The 13063-nt window shown below is 43.7% G+C and overlaps 1 protein-coding gene across 1 annotated transcript; it reads left to right on the forward strand.

The window, feature by feature from the left end:
* The first annotated feature begins 1162 nt into the window (after positions 1-1162).
* LOC108936673 (protein FAM13A-like) lies at positions 1163-7756 on the forward strand. The gene is made up of 10 exons (XM_029250168.1): positions 1163-1340; positions 3768-3948; positions 4049-4190; positions 4563-4644; positions 4872-5029; positions 5522-5605; positions 6735-6830; positions 6997-7175; positions 7268-7369; positions 7636-7756. The coding sequence occupies exons 1-10, from the start codon at positions 1163-1165 to the stop codon at positions 7754-7756; spliced, it is 1323 nt and encodes a 440-aa protein (XP_029106001.1).
* The last annotated feature ends 5307 nt before the right edge of the window (positions 7757-13063 follow it).

Raw genomic sequence — 13063 nt, forward strand, 5'->3', positions numbered from 1 at the left:
ATCTCAAGCAGGAATTGAATCCCAGACCCACCAGAGAGCAGGACCCAGTCCAACCCACTGCGCCACTGCGCCCCCCAAAAGCAGCCTGATTGGTGTTAATTACTATTGGCTTTCCTTCATTTATTATAATATCAAGGCAAGTACCACCTCTAATACTGGTTAAGAGTTAACAGTGGTCACTTATTGCAAAGATTCATGTCTTAGAATTGTAGTTCTATTTAGTACCTTTCAAAATATATGGATAACCATAGCATTTAGCAACCGTTACAAACTTCTGAAGTGTTATTTATGAAGCTAAGAGGTGGACGTCACACTATTAAACTTTCTTGCAAATAATTCAGTCAGTACTACAAAGTGAATTGAACTCATCAATTATTATTTTAGGGGATGAGCCAGTGCTAGTGTCCACTTTCCCCAAATTCAGTCTAGAAGAAAAGCTGCACAAATGCTCTTGACCCATAATGTAAAATAACTCCCTCCTTTTTAAAAATGAATAAGAAGAGCCCCTGGTGGGTCTCCCTCCAGTCAAGTGTAATACTTGATGCTCCACTGCTCTTGCATTTCTCCCTGTGTGTTTTGCTCTCGGATCTGGCTAGGAAGCAGTACTTTTCCCATCTCCTGCATTAACCCATGTTCCTGCCGTTCTCCCTCTGTCCTACCCGTTCCATAAATAGTGCAGACCAGCACAACCCAGCATGGCGGCCCCTGCATAAAACAGATGCCTGTTGAGCAGCTTTGCCTAAGCACTGCATGAGACAGACCCTGATCTCGAACCCTGAGCTGCTTTCCTGAGAGACAGCAGACAGCAAACAAGGGTGCTGACTTAGCTGCACCGGCGGGAGGCTGAGGGTGATGCACAGGAGGAATAGAGGCACAATGCTTTTTCTTGATAAGACACGATGAACCGGGGGGTGTCGCAGAGGAGCAGCAGACCAGGTTTTGTTTTTGTCCTTAACAACGGATCGAGGATCAGCTTGTCCTACAGCTGTGTAAAATTTAAATATAACAAGCTATGGTGGTGTGGTGATTTAAGCTCAGTTGCTATGGCAACAGTGTACTGTAGGTAGGGAGGAGGGAAGATCCCCTTGGAGGACTGACGGCTGGGTGCTTTGGTCATTCCCAGCTGGCCAATTAGCTTGAAGCAGGGGCTGGACACTTGGGCATGTGGAGCATGCTACTCATCGGCTGCTGTTCATCATTACAGGCTTCAGCCATGAAGATCCAGGAGGCACTGAGTGGGATAGACATGGGAAGAGTGTACAGGATCCCCAGGGGGGATGGGTGCGAGGGGATGACCAGCCTTGATGGGTCAGCCCCGAAGGGAGACGACCACTGTGGAGGTATTTTATCTTTCTTCTGTCCTTTCTTTAGCCAGATCTTCTGTGTCCCTCTAAACTCCAGCCCTCATGGGCACAGTGAGAGTCTCACTGTTCCTGGACATCTGACCAACTTACATTTGAAATAAGTAGAGCAGCAGGTGGCGTACTTTTTAGAACTGCCGCCTTGCAATAGGAAGGACCCGGGTTTTACTACCACCTCCTGCTATAGTACCCTTGTTTGAGGTATTTACCCTGAATTGATACAGTAAAAATGGACCTGCTGTATAAATGTGTAAATCACAGGAAATATCTTAATGCTTTATAAATTAATAACTGTTAATAAAGTAATGTAAGTCAGGTTTATTTATAAAAGGTCACTCTAACCTGCTGACTAACCTTTTAATTCTTCCTGAAACTGTATATCTATGCTACTGTATGAAACTCATAAACATGGAAATGGAATTTATTGCTGTAGTTATATATATTTTAAGAGGACACTGATGCTACTCCTGAGGGAGTAATATTGACCATTAAACAGAAAGCAATGTGAAATGATTATAATACTAACAAGATATGATCATCAGATTTGTAATGCTATAAATGTAGATCTTTACATTAGGGTATTCACTTTAATCTTTTATGGTATTGAAACTAGTAAATACATATTTAGTGTGGACAGAAAATTTAATTCTAACTGGCTATATGTGACAAGCATAGCAGAAGTAAAGTTCTGTAGGGTACTGTTACAGATGCATTAACTATTTATGAAGAAGAGTGGTGTAAACTATCCAGTTCTCCAAGAGGGACCAGCTTTAACCACTGTACCACCATGTCTCTTGGTATGAGTGATAGTATATGGTAAATGTAGTTATTTGTAAAAAAAATGACAACATTGCTAACTAAGATTATTTAATTGCTACACAAAGCAATGTTATGAGCCTAAAATCAGTGTTGATGTGAAAGGCATTGTAATTTTCGTGTAAAAACTGACCTTGTAATCACTCACTGGATGCTGAAGAATGTTTAAATTCTTGACTTTCTCGCAAGTCACAGCAATTTTAAAACCTATGCATAATTTCACGTTCCCTTATTTCTGTAATCTTTTAATCCCTGCTGTGTGTGTGCAACAGTCCAAGTGTTTGCTTGTGATTCCACGTGAACTGCTAGAGAGCAGTAAAGAGGACACAGCTGCCGGTCATCCACTGAGATGGGCCCTGGGTGCTAAGATGCTCAGGACAGAGCTGTGATTAAAGCTCACGCATCCTGCTCTCCTAGTAACATGAGAGCAGAGCATCTATACTGCAGACAGTGCGAGGATCACGAGTCCACTAAGGCTCAGTTGGGCTAGTTACTCTGAGTGCTGGACCATCATCTGCTCTGTCTGTGCAGACCAGGGGTGAGCGGAGCCAGTGATGGGGCAGATGATCCAGCACCCATGTCTCAATGAGGGCAACTGGCTGGAAGGACAGTTAGAGGAAGGAATATAATGAGAGGCACAGGAGCACAATCTTTTAATTATCTGTGCATCCATTATATAAAACAGCTGTGGGAAGAAATCCATGGAAACATGGAGGGGAAAATGCAAACTTCGCAGAGTCAAACCCGACCCCATGTGTCACTAAAACCTACATGCTGTATGAGTTCTGAGTTACCGTCTGTACTTTGAATCAATTAATGCGGTATTACTGGATTATATTAAGAGAAGGTAAAATTACCATTACAAGTGTTAATATTTACATTTATGTATATGGTCGACAAAATGACTTATTGACAAATTATTAATTGACATGGGGCATTCATGCGTGTGTGTATGTGTCTATGTGTGTGTGTGTGTGTGAGAGAGAATTTGCTGCAGTTGTTCACGTGGTGCAGTGATTGAACCTGACAGGGCAACACCAGCCCCACAGGTCCAAGTCTCTGCTCCGCTTGGTCTTTTTCTGCTTTCACCCTTGCATGTTCATACATTTCCAGCTCACCGAACTTGGTAGATAACTGTAAATTCATGACAGCTGCCAACATTATTATTTCATTCCTTGAATTGTAATTCTCCAGGATTTGTACAGTGCTAACGAAGAGGAACGACTGCTGGGCAGAAATAACTAATCATCAGTTAATAAAATAATTAATATTAGAGTAAATACATTCATAAATATTGAAATAAATGAATAAACACACAAATATTGGCCTGCATCTCCCAGTGTCAGATCTCAGGGAATTCCCTGGTAGCTCTGTTATATTCACATGTGTGGAAGCCATGCTTAGACTGAATGGAAGTTCAGAATAGACCCTATTGGTGAATTTGAGAAGATCAGTCCTGCCCCCAATTCCCACTCAATGTGTCCACGTGCAGTGCAGCTCAGGTATTGATCACCAACCATGTAGGTCGATGTTATGCTACTGCCCACATGCGGCTCACATTCTCTCGGGGGCCGTGGTTTTTTGGCACAGATCCATCTCCTGTGGAGGCCCAGCTCTCTCCCCTTCCTGGAGGGTCTCTAATCCAGCAGCTTTTGGAGGAGGATAATGAACCCCTGCCCTCCCCTCGCTCGCACACCTTCCGACATGGCCAGAGGTTTGAGGATGACACTGAGGTCCCACCCTCCCCACCCAACACGCACTCCTTCGTAAGGTGAGTACCTGGTAGATTGACCTCAGTGCACATCATGAGATCCTGGGTTGGATCTAACTCTGTGTGTGTGTGTGTGTGTGTGTGTGTGTGTGTGTGGAAGTCGCCAAAGGAGCTTGTCTCTGGATGCTTCCGTGGATGACCGACAGGAGCTGACTGCTGCACAGGTCACCAAGAAGATTCATGCCCTGAGAAGGAAGGTCCGCAAGTATGAGGAGAAGTTTGAAGAACAGCACAAATACAGGGTGAGTGAGGAGGCAACCGTCAAACACGTGAACTATACACAACCCAAGCTGAATTTCAACCTAAACCCAAATGTGCAGCTCAGGCACTGTGAGGCACCAGTGCTACCTGTTCTGCCACCATGCTGCAGTTACCATAGGCCTTCTCTTTTTCTCTGCATTTATCTCAGCTTTTTCAGTCCTACTCTCTTTTGCCTTCCAGCTATATTTATAGATTATAACAACCTTTTAAAATTATTATATCAGTTGCTCTGGTATCTTATCAGTGATTTTACTTGAATTTAGTTTTGCTAGGTCTTATTAGAAGTTTTTATTTAGTGTGTAAAAGCAAGTAAACTAGATATGAAGTGGCTGTGACATCTCCTCTATCCTCAGCCCTCTCGCAATGACAAAGCTGCAGATCCGGACGTGCTCCGATGGCTAAATGAACTCACAAAGCTTGAAAAGGAGCTGAGAGGTATGCAATCCCAAAGTGAAAAAGTAGAGGAGAAGAGGGACTTTTGAAGCTTTACATGTCAGAATGGAAACAAAGCTGAAAAGAGGAGAATCTAACAGCCAGGGCTTTGTGTGTTATTGGATGTGGACATGGGTGTTATGGTTCCCAGTCTCTTTAGAAAGAGCACAATGCCCATGTGCCCACTAAGGCCCCCATGATAAAAAGTCCGCTCTCCTCGGTCTTTCCAGATTGCAGAATGAGGCCGTCAGAGGACCACCGGCACCTCGGCGCCCGGCAACGTAGCTACACACTGCCCCGCAACTTTGGGTCTCAGATGGAGAAGGCGGTGGACCCAGGGAGCACACATGATGCCCTGCGGGGTCGACTGAGGGAGGAGGACGCAAAAGTAAGATGGCGGATGTGCCTGCTGTCACACACGACCTTCATCATCACAGGCTTCTTTAAAAGGGCAACAAAGGAGCAAACTCTTAAAAAGAACGGTTATGGTTTAAAACTTGCTGCAGCACCCATGAGCAAGGCAGCTAGGCTGATGTGCTCCAGAGAACATCGCTTAGCAGGCATGTTTTCCAAGCTGATGCATAGTGATTAACCGATTCATTTTGCGGCTGCTGTCCCAAGGGTGACTTGCACGCTGCACTAAACTCCTTATAGTCATTTATCCATCTATACAGCAGACCAGTGTAACACACTCATTCGCACACACTACAGGCAATTTATAATCAGCAATTCACCTGATTCTGGAGGAGTTCAGCTGCCCATCCTCACGGCAGTGTCCCTGTGAAAGGACAAGCAGCGGAAGCAGACACATCAGGCTGCTGTGGTGTTAGTAAATGGGTCAGCACCGTGATCCCACGCCCTCCTTTTTCTCCCGTGACAGGATGAGACCCACGCTGAGGTCAGGGTCGAGATGGCAGAGCTGCAAAAGACCCTACTCTACTGCGAGAAAGTCCACAGCGGGATGGTGGGTACCAGTATGAGTGATGTCCTCTTTCCCTCGAGACGTCCGGTGGCTTCAGCTACACGTTTCAGCCATGCAGACCTCACATTAGGGAGCCAAATTAAAACCAGACATTTTAGACACTGACCCAGATTGAGTCTGGAGATTTGATAAAGTACTAACCCAGCCACCAGTGCAGAACAGTTATATAAGGGCCTTAATACACAAGCTCTGTTACATGTACGTCTTCTTTCTCTTTAATATTTTTATAATCCACTCAAACTCACACTTTTAGCAGAAATACATAATAGAACTGGTAAGAAATTTATGGGACACATGCACAGTGTTGTTAAAAAGTATTTGCCTGTCTTTTCACATTAAATTTGATCAGAACTGAGATATTGCAGCAAGGCATGGAAAGAGCTGTTTGTGCTCAAAGACCTGCAAATGTCGCTGAGTAAAGTAATTTTGCATAGAGGAGTGGGTCACAATTCCTCAACCCCGATGTGAGATCCTGGTCAGCAGCTACAGGAAGCATTAAGTTGTAGCCATTACAGGTAAAACGTGGCATAACCAGTTACTGACTGTGAAGGGGCAAATGTGAAACCATACAAAGACACTACTGGTTCTTTTATTTCTAAGGGTGCATCCATATACTACTACAACTGACAAAGAGATTAAATTTAATGCCAAAAACTTGCAAAAGCAGAGAAGACTGAACAAGATTTTAACTTATTTGTAGTGAATATGTTTTGCGATATGGTCAGTATAGTCTTAATTATAATTAATAGGTAGCACATTTGTGATTTGACACACACCGTAAAATAATGCATCACAGTGCTGAAAAAAGTTATTTAGAAAATATAATAAATTGAATCATTCTTTATTGCTAACTTAATGACTTGGACATTTAGCTGGCACTTTTTTTCCAAACCCTCTTATAATGTTAAGCTGCCCATAATTATTTACTCATTTAAACAGCAGGCTAATATGACTGGCACACTTTAGGATTAATACAGTAACAGGTGAGATTTGAACCAGCAACCACCAGAACCAAAGTTAGCAGCACTAAGCACTTCACCATCAGCTATACTCTATGTTTTGAGAGCTGCTGTGAAGGAAGCAGATGAATAATGACTTCTGTGGAACCCAGGTCACCAAAAGCGAGAACGAGACTTTGAAGCCACTGTCAGACAGACACCGGCTGGTGAAGCAGCTTTTTGGCCGACCTTCTATTATCCCTGTGATTGTAAGTGCTTGTCCACCTTCACCGCACACATGCATACTGTACAGATCTGTTCAAAGCCAGGTTCTTCATGAGTCACCTGGTTTAGGGGTTACAGCTCAAAATCCAGGGTGGACATCTCGGCTCTGGTAAATGGTTGTAACAAATTCTATATGTTCTATGTAATTAGGAGGAAGAAGATGATGAAGAACTGCAGAATGAGTTTGCTGTGACAGTGAAGCCCAACATCAGAATGCTCGGTCTCCTGGACCACCTGGATGAGGAGGACTGCTTCATCTTGCCTTTCAACAAGATGTCCTCCAAAGACAGCAGTGACACTCAGCTCTCTAACCTGCATCTCACCACTATGTACGTGGGCAGGTTTCACTTGCTAATTGTAAAAACCTGACACTGTAATTGCTGCAGAATTTCTGTCAGTTCTGTTCATCTTCATCATGCAGGTCTGAGCTTCTGGAGCAGCTCCAAGAGGCCAGGGTGAAGAAGACGAAAATTCGACAGAAACTCAGAGAATTCGAAGATGCTTTTTTCAGGATGAATGGAAGGTACTGCTTACATCATCCTGTAGTACTGCTTGATTTTAAAAAAGTAAATATGGTGGATATTTCATACATGGTGGTACATGAGATTGTAATGGACTGGTGTCCCATCCAGGTGTACTCTGCCTACAGCCCTAGTTAGACTCTTGCACCACTGTGATGCCGCATTGGACAAATGTTTATTGATAATAGATGACTGAAACACTGAACAATATGACACTAATTACTTGCTTTTAAAAGTTTGTTTTGATTTTTCCATGATTCTCCCACAGAAATGTGCAAAAGGAAGACCGCTCAGCCTTGGCCAAGGAGTACAGTGAATACAAGAACATCAAGGCAAAGCTGAGACTAATAGAGGTGCTCATCAGGAAGCGAGACTCTGAGGATTTTTAAGGCTGAGCTGCATCACTACACGGTTTAAAACTGGGTAAATGACTCAGCTGGGGAAAAAATCAACCGAGTGACCTCAGTTACTGTTTAAAACATTCAGTAGACAAAGAATTTTCTTGCAAAATGTGCCAATTCAGAAAAGCCAAAGTTTAAGTTTAAATTCCTTTTTAATTTATACATTCAAGGATCTATAATTAAGAGCAAGTTTGAAGATCAACTATAGTTTTATTTTCCAGAATGGACACAGAACTGTGGATATGCATACATTCACATACAAGTTTTTAATGATATATATGTATATCTGCATTGTTCTGCATCAACACGTTGCAATAATTAAGATATTTCTTTGCATGGTTTATGTAGAACTTTATACCCATACAAGTAAGAGTAGTGTAGAACATATTGTCCAGGGACAGCTGTGGACTCTTTTGTAAACTAAGACTATTATGATAATAAACGCTGTATATCTTTCTGTTATCATTTTAAGATGGTGTATTCCTCTTTCGATAAATAATGTATATTCTTCCATGTGAATAACTGTAAATGTGGTTGTGTCCAGATCAGATCTGTGGCAGTGCATGATTATTACTAATCCCTGTATCTCTAGGTGTACAATGTATGGAATTAAGTTTGGTGCAAATAAGGTCTTGTTTTCCTTCCACTACTCAGGCTCAGAGCCCTGAAGGTCAAACAGTTCTTTAGTCCTTATGATAAAGAGTTATCAGAGACACAAAAAATCACTTCATGGGTGTTTAGCAACTCATTATCTGTTGTTAGTCCAAATCTGTGGACAGTCATTTGTAAGATACATATGTCTCTCACTGAATTAATGCACCGTCTTCTGAGTATTAGTAAGGCTCTCTATGTTTTTTAAGTTTGTTGTATAAAAGCAAATTCTATTCTTCAATTCAATAATTTGCGTATCGTCAAGAGACTTCAGGCCTTCCTTATAGCTCTGCCAGAACCATACAGAAAAGTATTAATCTGGTATTATGTCATTTAAGGTTTTAGCTGAAGGCAAGAATGAACACATTTTAAAACAACACGATGGATGGATTGATGGATGAATGGACAGAAGGAGATAGATAGACCAACCGGGAGACACTATTACATTTACATTTATTCATTTAGCTGACAGTTTTCTGGAGGGGGCGTATTGGCATGATGGTGTGGAGGGTGTGATGGTTTGGCCAGTGCATGCTGTGTGGTAAGTCTGGGGTTCGAGCCCTACCTGGGGTGCCTTGTGCTGAACTGGTGTTCCATCCAGGGTATATCCTCTAACCCTTAAGCCCTGTGCCCTGCATTGCCAGGTAGGCTCTGGCTTGCTGCCACCCTGCTTGGGACAAGCAGTTGTCAATGTTGGTTGATGCTTTTCTCCAAAGAAATTTATAGTGTTAAGTAAGACCAAAGGAAATGGGTTTATTAAGTCTAAAGGAAATTGTACAGGTTTACAGCTGCATGAAAAAGCACAGCAGTGGCATTATGGTCACATTTATAGATAATAGTGACATTAAATAGAAAATATGTAATTGAAAAACAAATGTATTATGCAGAAACAACAGAATACAACATCATTCTCATGAACACAGAATAAAAACCTGACAATTTTCACCAAAACGACAAACTTCTCAGAGAACAATATAAAAAGTCTGTTACATCAACAGAAGGAGAGATTTAGATGCAGATGTGTGATTCTAGAGTGGCATTAACACAATTTCTATTTTCACTGTTTATTCTGGAGATTAAATAGATTAGACAATGAAAAGGTCTGTACAATTTTCATATCTGTCCATACTGGAGAAAAATATACATCAGCCTTGTTTCTCCTAAAATAAGAGAAAAAAGTGACTGATTACTGAATTGTATAAGAAGAAAATATAGAAGAATTGCAAACTTGAATAGTGGTGTGCTGGTATTGTAAAAAAAATCTGTTTTTTTATAGTCATCAGTGTTGAACACAAGTGTTTCGATACAATCGGTCCTACTACTATTGCAGAGATGGAAATAAAACAAATTGCTTTTTATGCTGCCGACACCAAATGTTATAAATTTGATGCAGAAAAGTAGAGACAGAAAGAAGCTCATATTAAGCTTATGTAAGGATATGCCTCTTTTTTCTACATTGGACACAGTGGCCCATGGATTTGACCATAAATCCAAGCTGGAATTAAAAACTAATCAGGATTTTGTGCACAGTTTTTTTGCATCTTTTTTTATCTGAAACCATCTGTTCCAACAGACCATAGAAAGTACAAATAAATTGAAACAATTATGATTTTAAGCACTAAGCATTTCTATTGATCATGTAACCCACACTGTACTGATCAAATAAATCACTATAAATGTCATGGTTACCACACAGAAGAGAGGAGACGGACCCAGTCGCAGGTGCTCAGGTTTTATTCAAGGGCCAGGCTAAATCTTGTGGTCGAAGAACAGGCAAACGGTCACTGAGGAGCAAATGTGAATCCAAAAGTTGAGTCATGGAAACCGGGGAGACTATGGCAAGGAGGCAGACAGACAAGGTAACAGGGAACATGGAGGGAGTCGAGGAAAACAGTTTCTAGTTTCTTTGACGAGGACTCTTACCTGTGGTCAGTGTGGTAAGGGTGGCAGCGATGGCACTGTAGTTCCGTATGAAGCGGTAGAAATTAGCAAACCCCAAGAATCACTATAGGGCTTTCACAGTCGTTGGACGAGGTCAATGGGTTATGACCCTAACCTTACCCAGATCCATGGCCACTCCTTCCTTGTTCAGCACAAAGCCCAAGAACGAGATCTGTTCTTAGTGGAACAGGCATTTTTCCGCTTTCACAAACAGGCAATGATGCAATAACTGGTGCAAAACTTGCTGGACCTGCAGTATGTGTTGTTCTTTGAACTGGGAATACATCAGAAAATCATCCAGGTACACGATAACACCATTGTTCACTAGATTCCATAAGAGATGATTGACAAAAGCTTGGAACACACTGGGTGCATTTGCAAGGCCGAATGGCACCACCAGATATTCATAGCTGTCTTCCATTCATCCCCTGCCTGATCCTGATCAAATCGTAAGCGCTACGGAGATCTAATTTGGTGAAGATCTGCTCTAGAGCAGTGGTGATCAAGGGTAAGGGATGGGGATATCGGACCGTGATGTGATTAAGGCCCCTATAATCAATGCAAGGACGGAGGCCTCCATCCTTCTTCTCTACAAAAAAAAGCTGGCGGACACAGGTGATGTAGAGGGTTGAATTATCCCTGCTGCCAGAGCTTTGTTCACTTATTGTTGCATTGTCTTTTGTTCTGGTAAAGAGAAGGAGTACACTCGTCCTTGGGGTGGCATTGCCCCCGGGAGGAGGTCGATAGCACAATCCCAGGGCCTATGAGGTGGCAGCACTGCAGCCTACTCCTTGCTAAAGACCTCTGATCGGTCTTGATACGCCAAAAGAACCTCCACCTGTTGAGATGTGTCCGAGTTCTCAACCGAGGTGGATCTGCAAGGTAACAACAAGCACCTCTTACCACATTGGGGCCCCCATGCGACCAATTACCCTTACTCCAGCAGAAAACGGGGTCATGTAGGGACAGCCAAGGGAAATCAAGGACAACTGGGACTTCTAGTGAAGTAATCATATAAAACTGAAGCTATTCCCTATGGCAGACCCCCACGCCCAGGAGCAAGGGCTCTCTTCAGGCGTCCACAACCCTCTTCCCCAACAGTTGTCCATTGAGGGCACTGATTCGGAACGTCAACTCGCAAGGGCGCCTGGGGACACGGTGCGCCTCAGCAAACCCACTGTCCATGAAGCAGCCAGCAGCTCTGGGGTCTACTAGGTGTGCAAATCGCTCTCCCCATGACAGGACTATTGGAACTGTGAGTCAATTTCCCTGACGGGTCCCCCTCACCTTTGACTCCGGACGGGCCGGGCAGTCTGCTCAAAGGTGATCCAGGCTGCTACAGTACAAACACAGGCAGTTCCAGAGCCAGTGTTATCGTTCCTCTGGGGTCAATCGTCCGTTCTTGACTTGCATAGGCTCCGACTCATCTTCCTGGGTAGGGGTGACGAGGAAGGGCTGCTTGGGGCGAGGGTTCCTGTCATGGACTAGGTCGTCAATCACCACCGCTGTTTCCATGAAGCGGTCCAGCTTTCAGTCCTCCCCCCAATACATGAGTTTGGCTTTCATCCTGGGGCTCAATCCATGCTGGAAACTCGTTAAGGGGGACGTCTCGTTCAAACTACTTTGTTCCACCAGGGCCCGAAACTCAAGGGAATACTCTGCCACAGAGCGGTTACCTTGTTTGAGCTCCATCAGCCGATCATTGGCAGCATGTGCTGACAAGGGGTGGCCAAACATTGCTTGGAAGCCCTTCTTAATGTCAGCATATGAGGTCTTAGAGCGGTTCTCCCATGCGGCCATTGCCCATAGCAGTGCCGGACCGGTCAAGAGTGGGAGGAGGTAAGTCATCTTGCTCTGATCAGATTGATATACCTGGGGCAGGCTGGCAAAGTTGAGTTTGCACTGCATCAGGAATCCCTGACAGCAAGAAGGAGAGCCATCATCCTTCTGATCCTGTTCTGAGATAGGCGGGAGGGGTGGAACGAATGCAGCAGCAGCTACTTCGGTGCTGTCAGGTTCCGACAGAGTAAACACTCCTTTTTCCTGCAATGCCTGAACCAGCTCCTGGAAAGCCTCCGTGAGTCGGTTCAGCGTTTGATCATGTGATCCCAGTAACGCACCCTGGGAAGCAAGTGTACGCTATACACACTCCAGCACCTCTGAGTTCGAAGGAGAGGTGGAATCCTCTATTATGGTTACCACACAGAAGCGAGGCAATGGACCCAATCGCAGGTGCTCAAGTTTTATTCAAGGGGCAGGCTAAATCTCATGGTCGAAGAACAGGCAAAGGGTCACCGAGAAGCAAATGTGGTTACAAGGGAAATCCAAAAGTCGTCGTCTGAAAACAAATTGTGAGTCAAGGTAACCGGGGAGACTATGGCAAGGAGGCAAACAGACAAGGGAACAGAAACCATAGAGGGAGTTGAGGAACTCAGATTCTAACACAGTCATCAAGGCAGGCTGAACTGAGGTTCCACAAGCCATTTCTTCCAAAGCAGCACTTTATACTCCCGTTCCCTGATCAGCTGCAGGTGCCTCTGGCTGCGTGAGAGCGGAAGGCGTGACAATAAAGGTGATCCAAGTTTGTTTGCAATGCTAGTACACTTACCTGATAAGAAAACACGGTACATAAACTTGACTGTGTCACATCCATGCCCACACCACAGTTGACAGCACCTGACACCAATCTGAGTGCTCGCCTTT

This window comes from Scleropages formosus, chromosome 3, assembly GCF_900964775.1.
Source record: "Scleropages formosus chromosome 3, fSclFor1.1, whole genome shotgun sequence".
Classification (NCBI taxonomy): Eukaryota; Metazoa; Chordata; class Actinopteri; order Osteoglossiformes; family Osteoglossidae; genus Scleropages; species Scleropages formosus.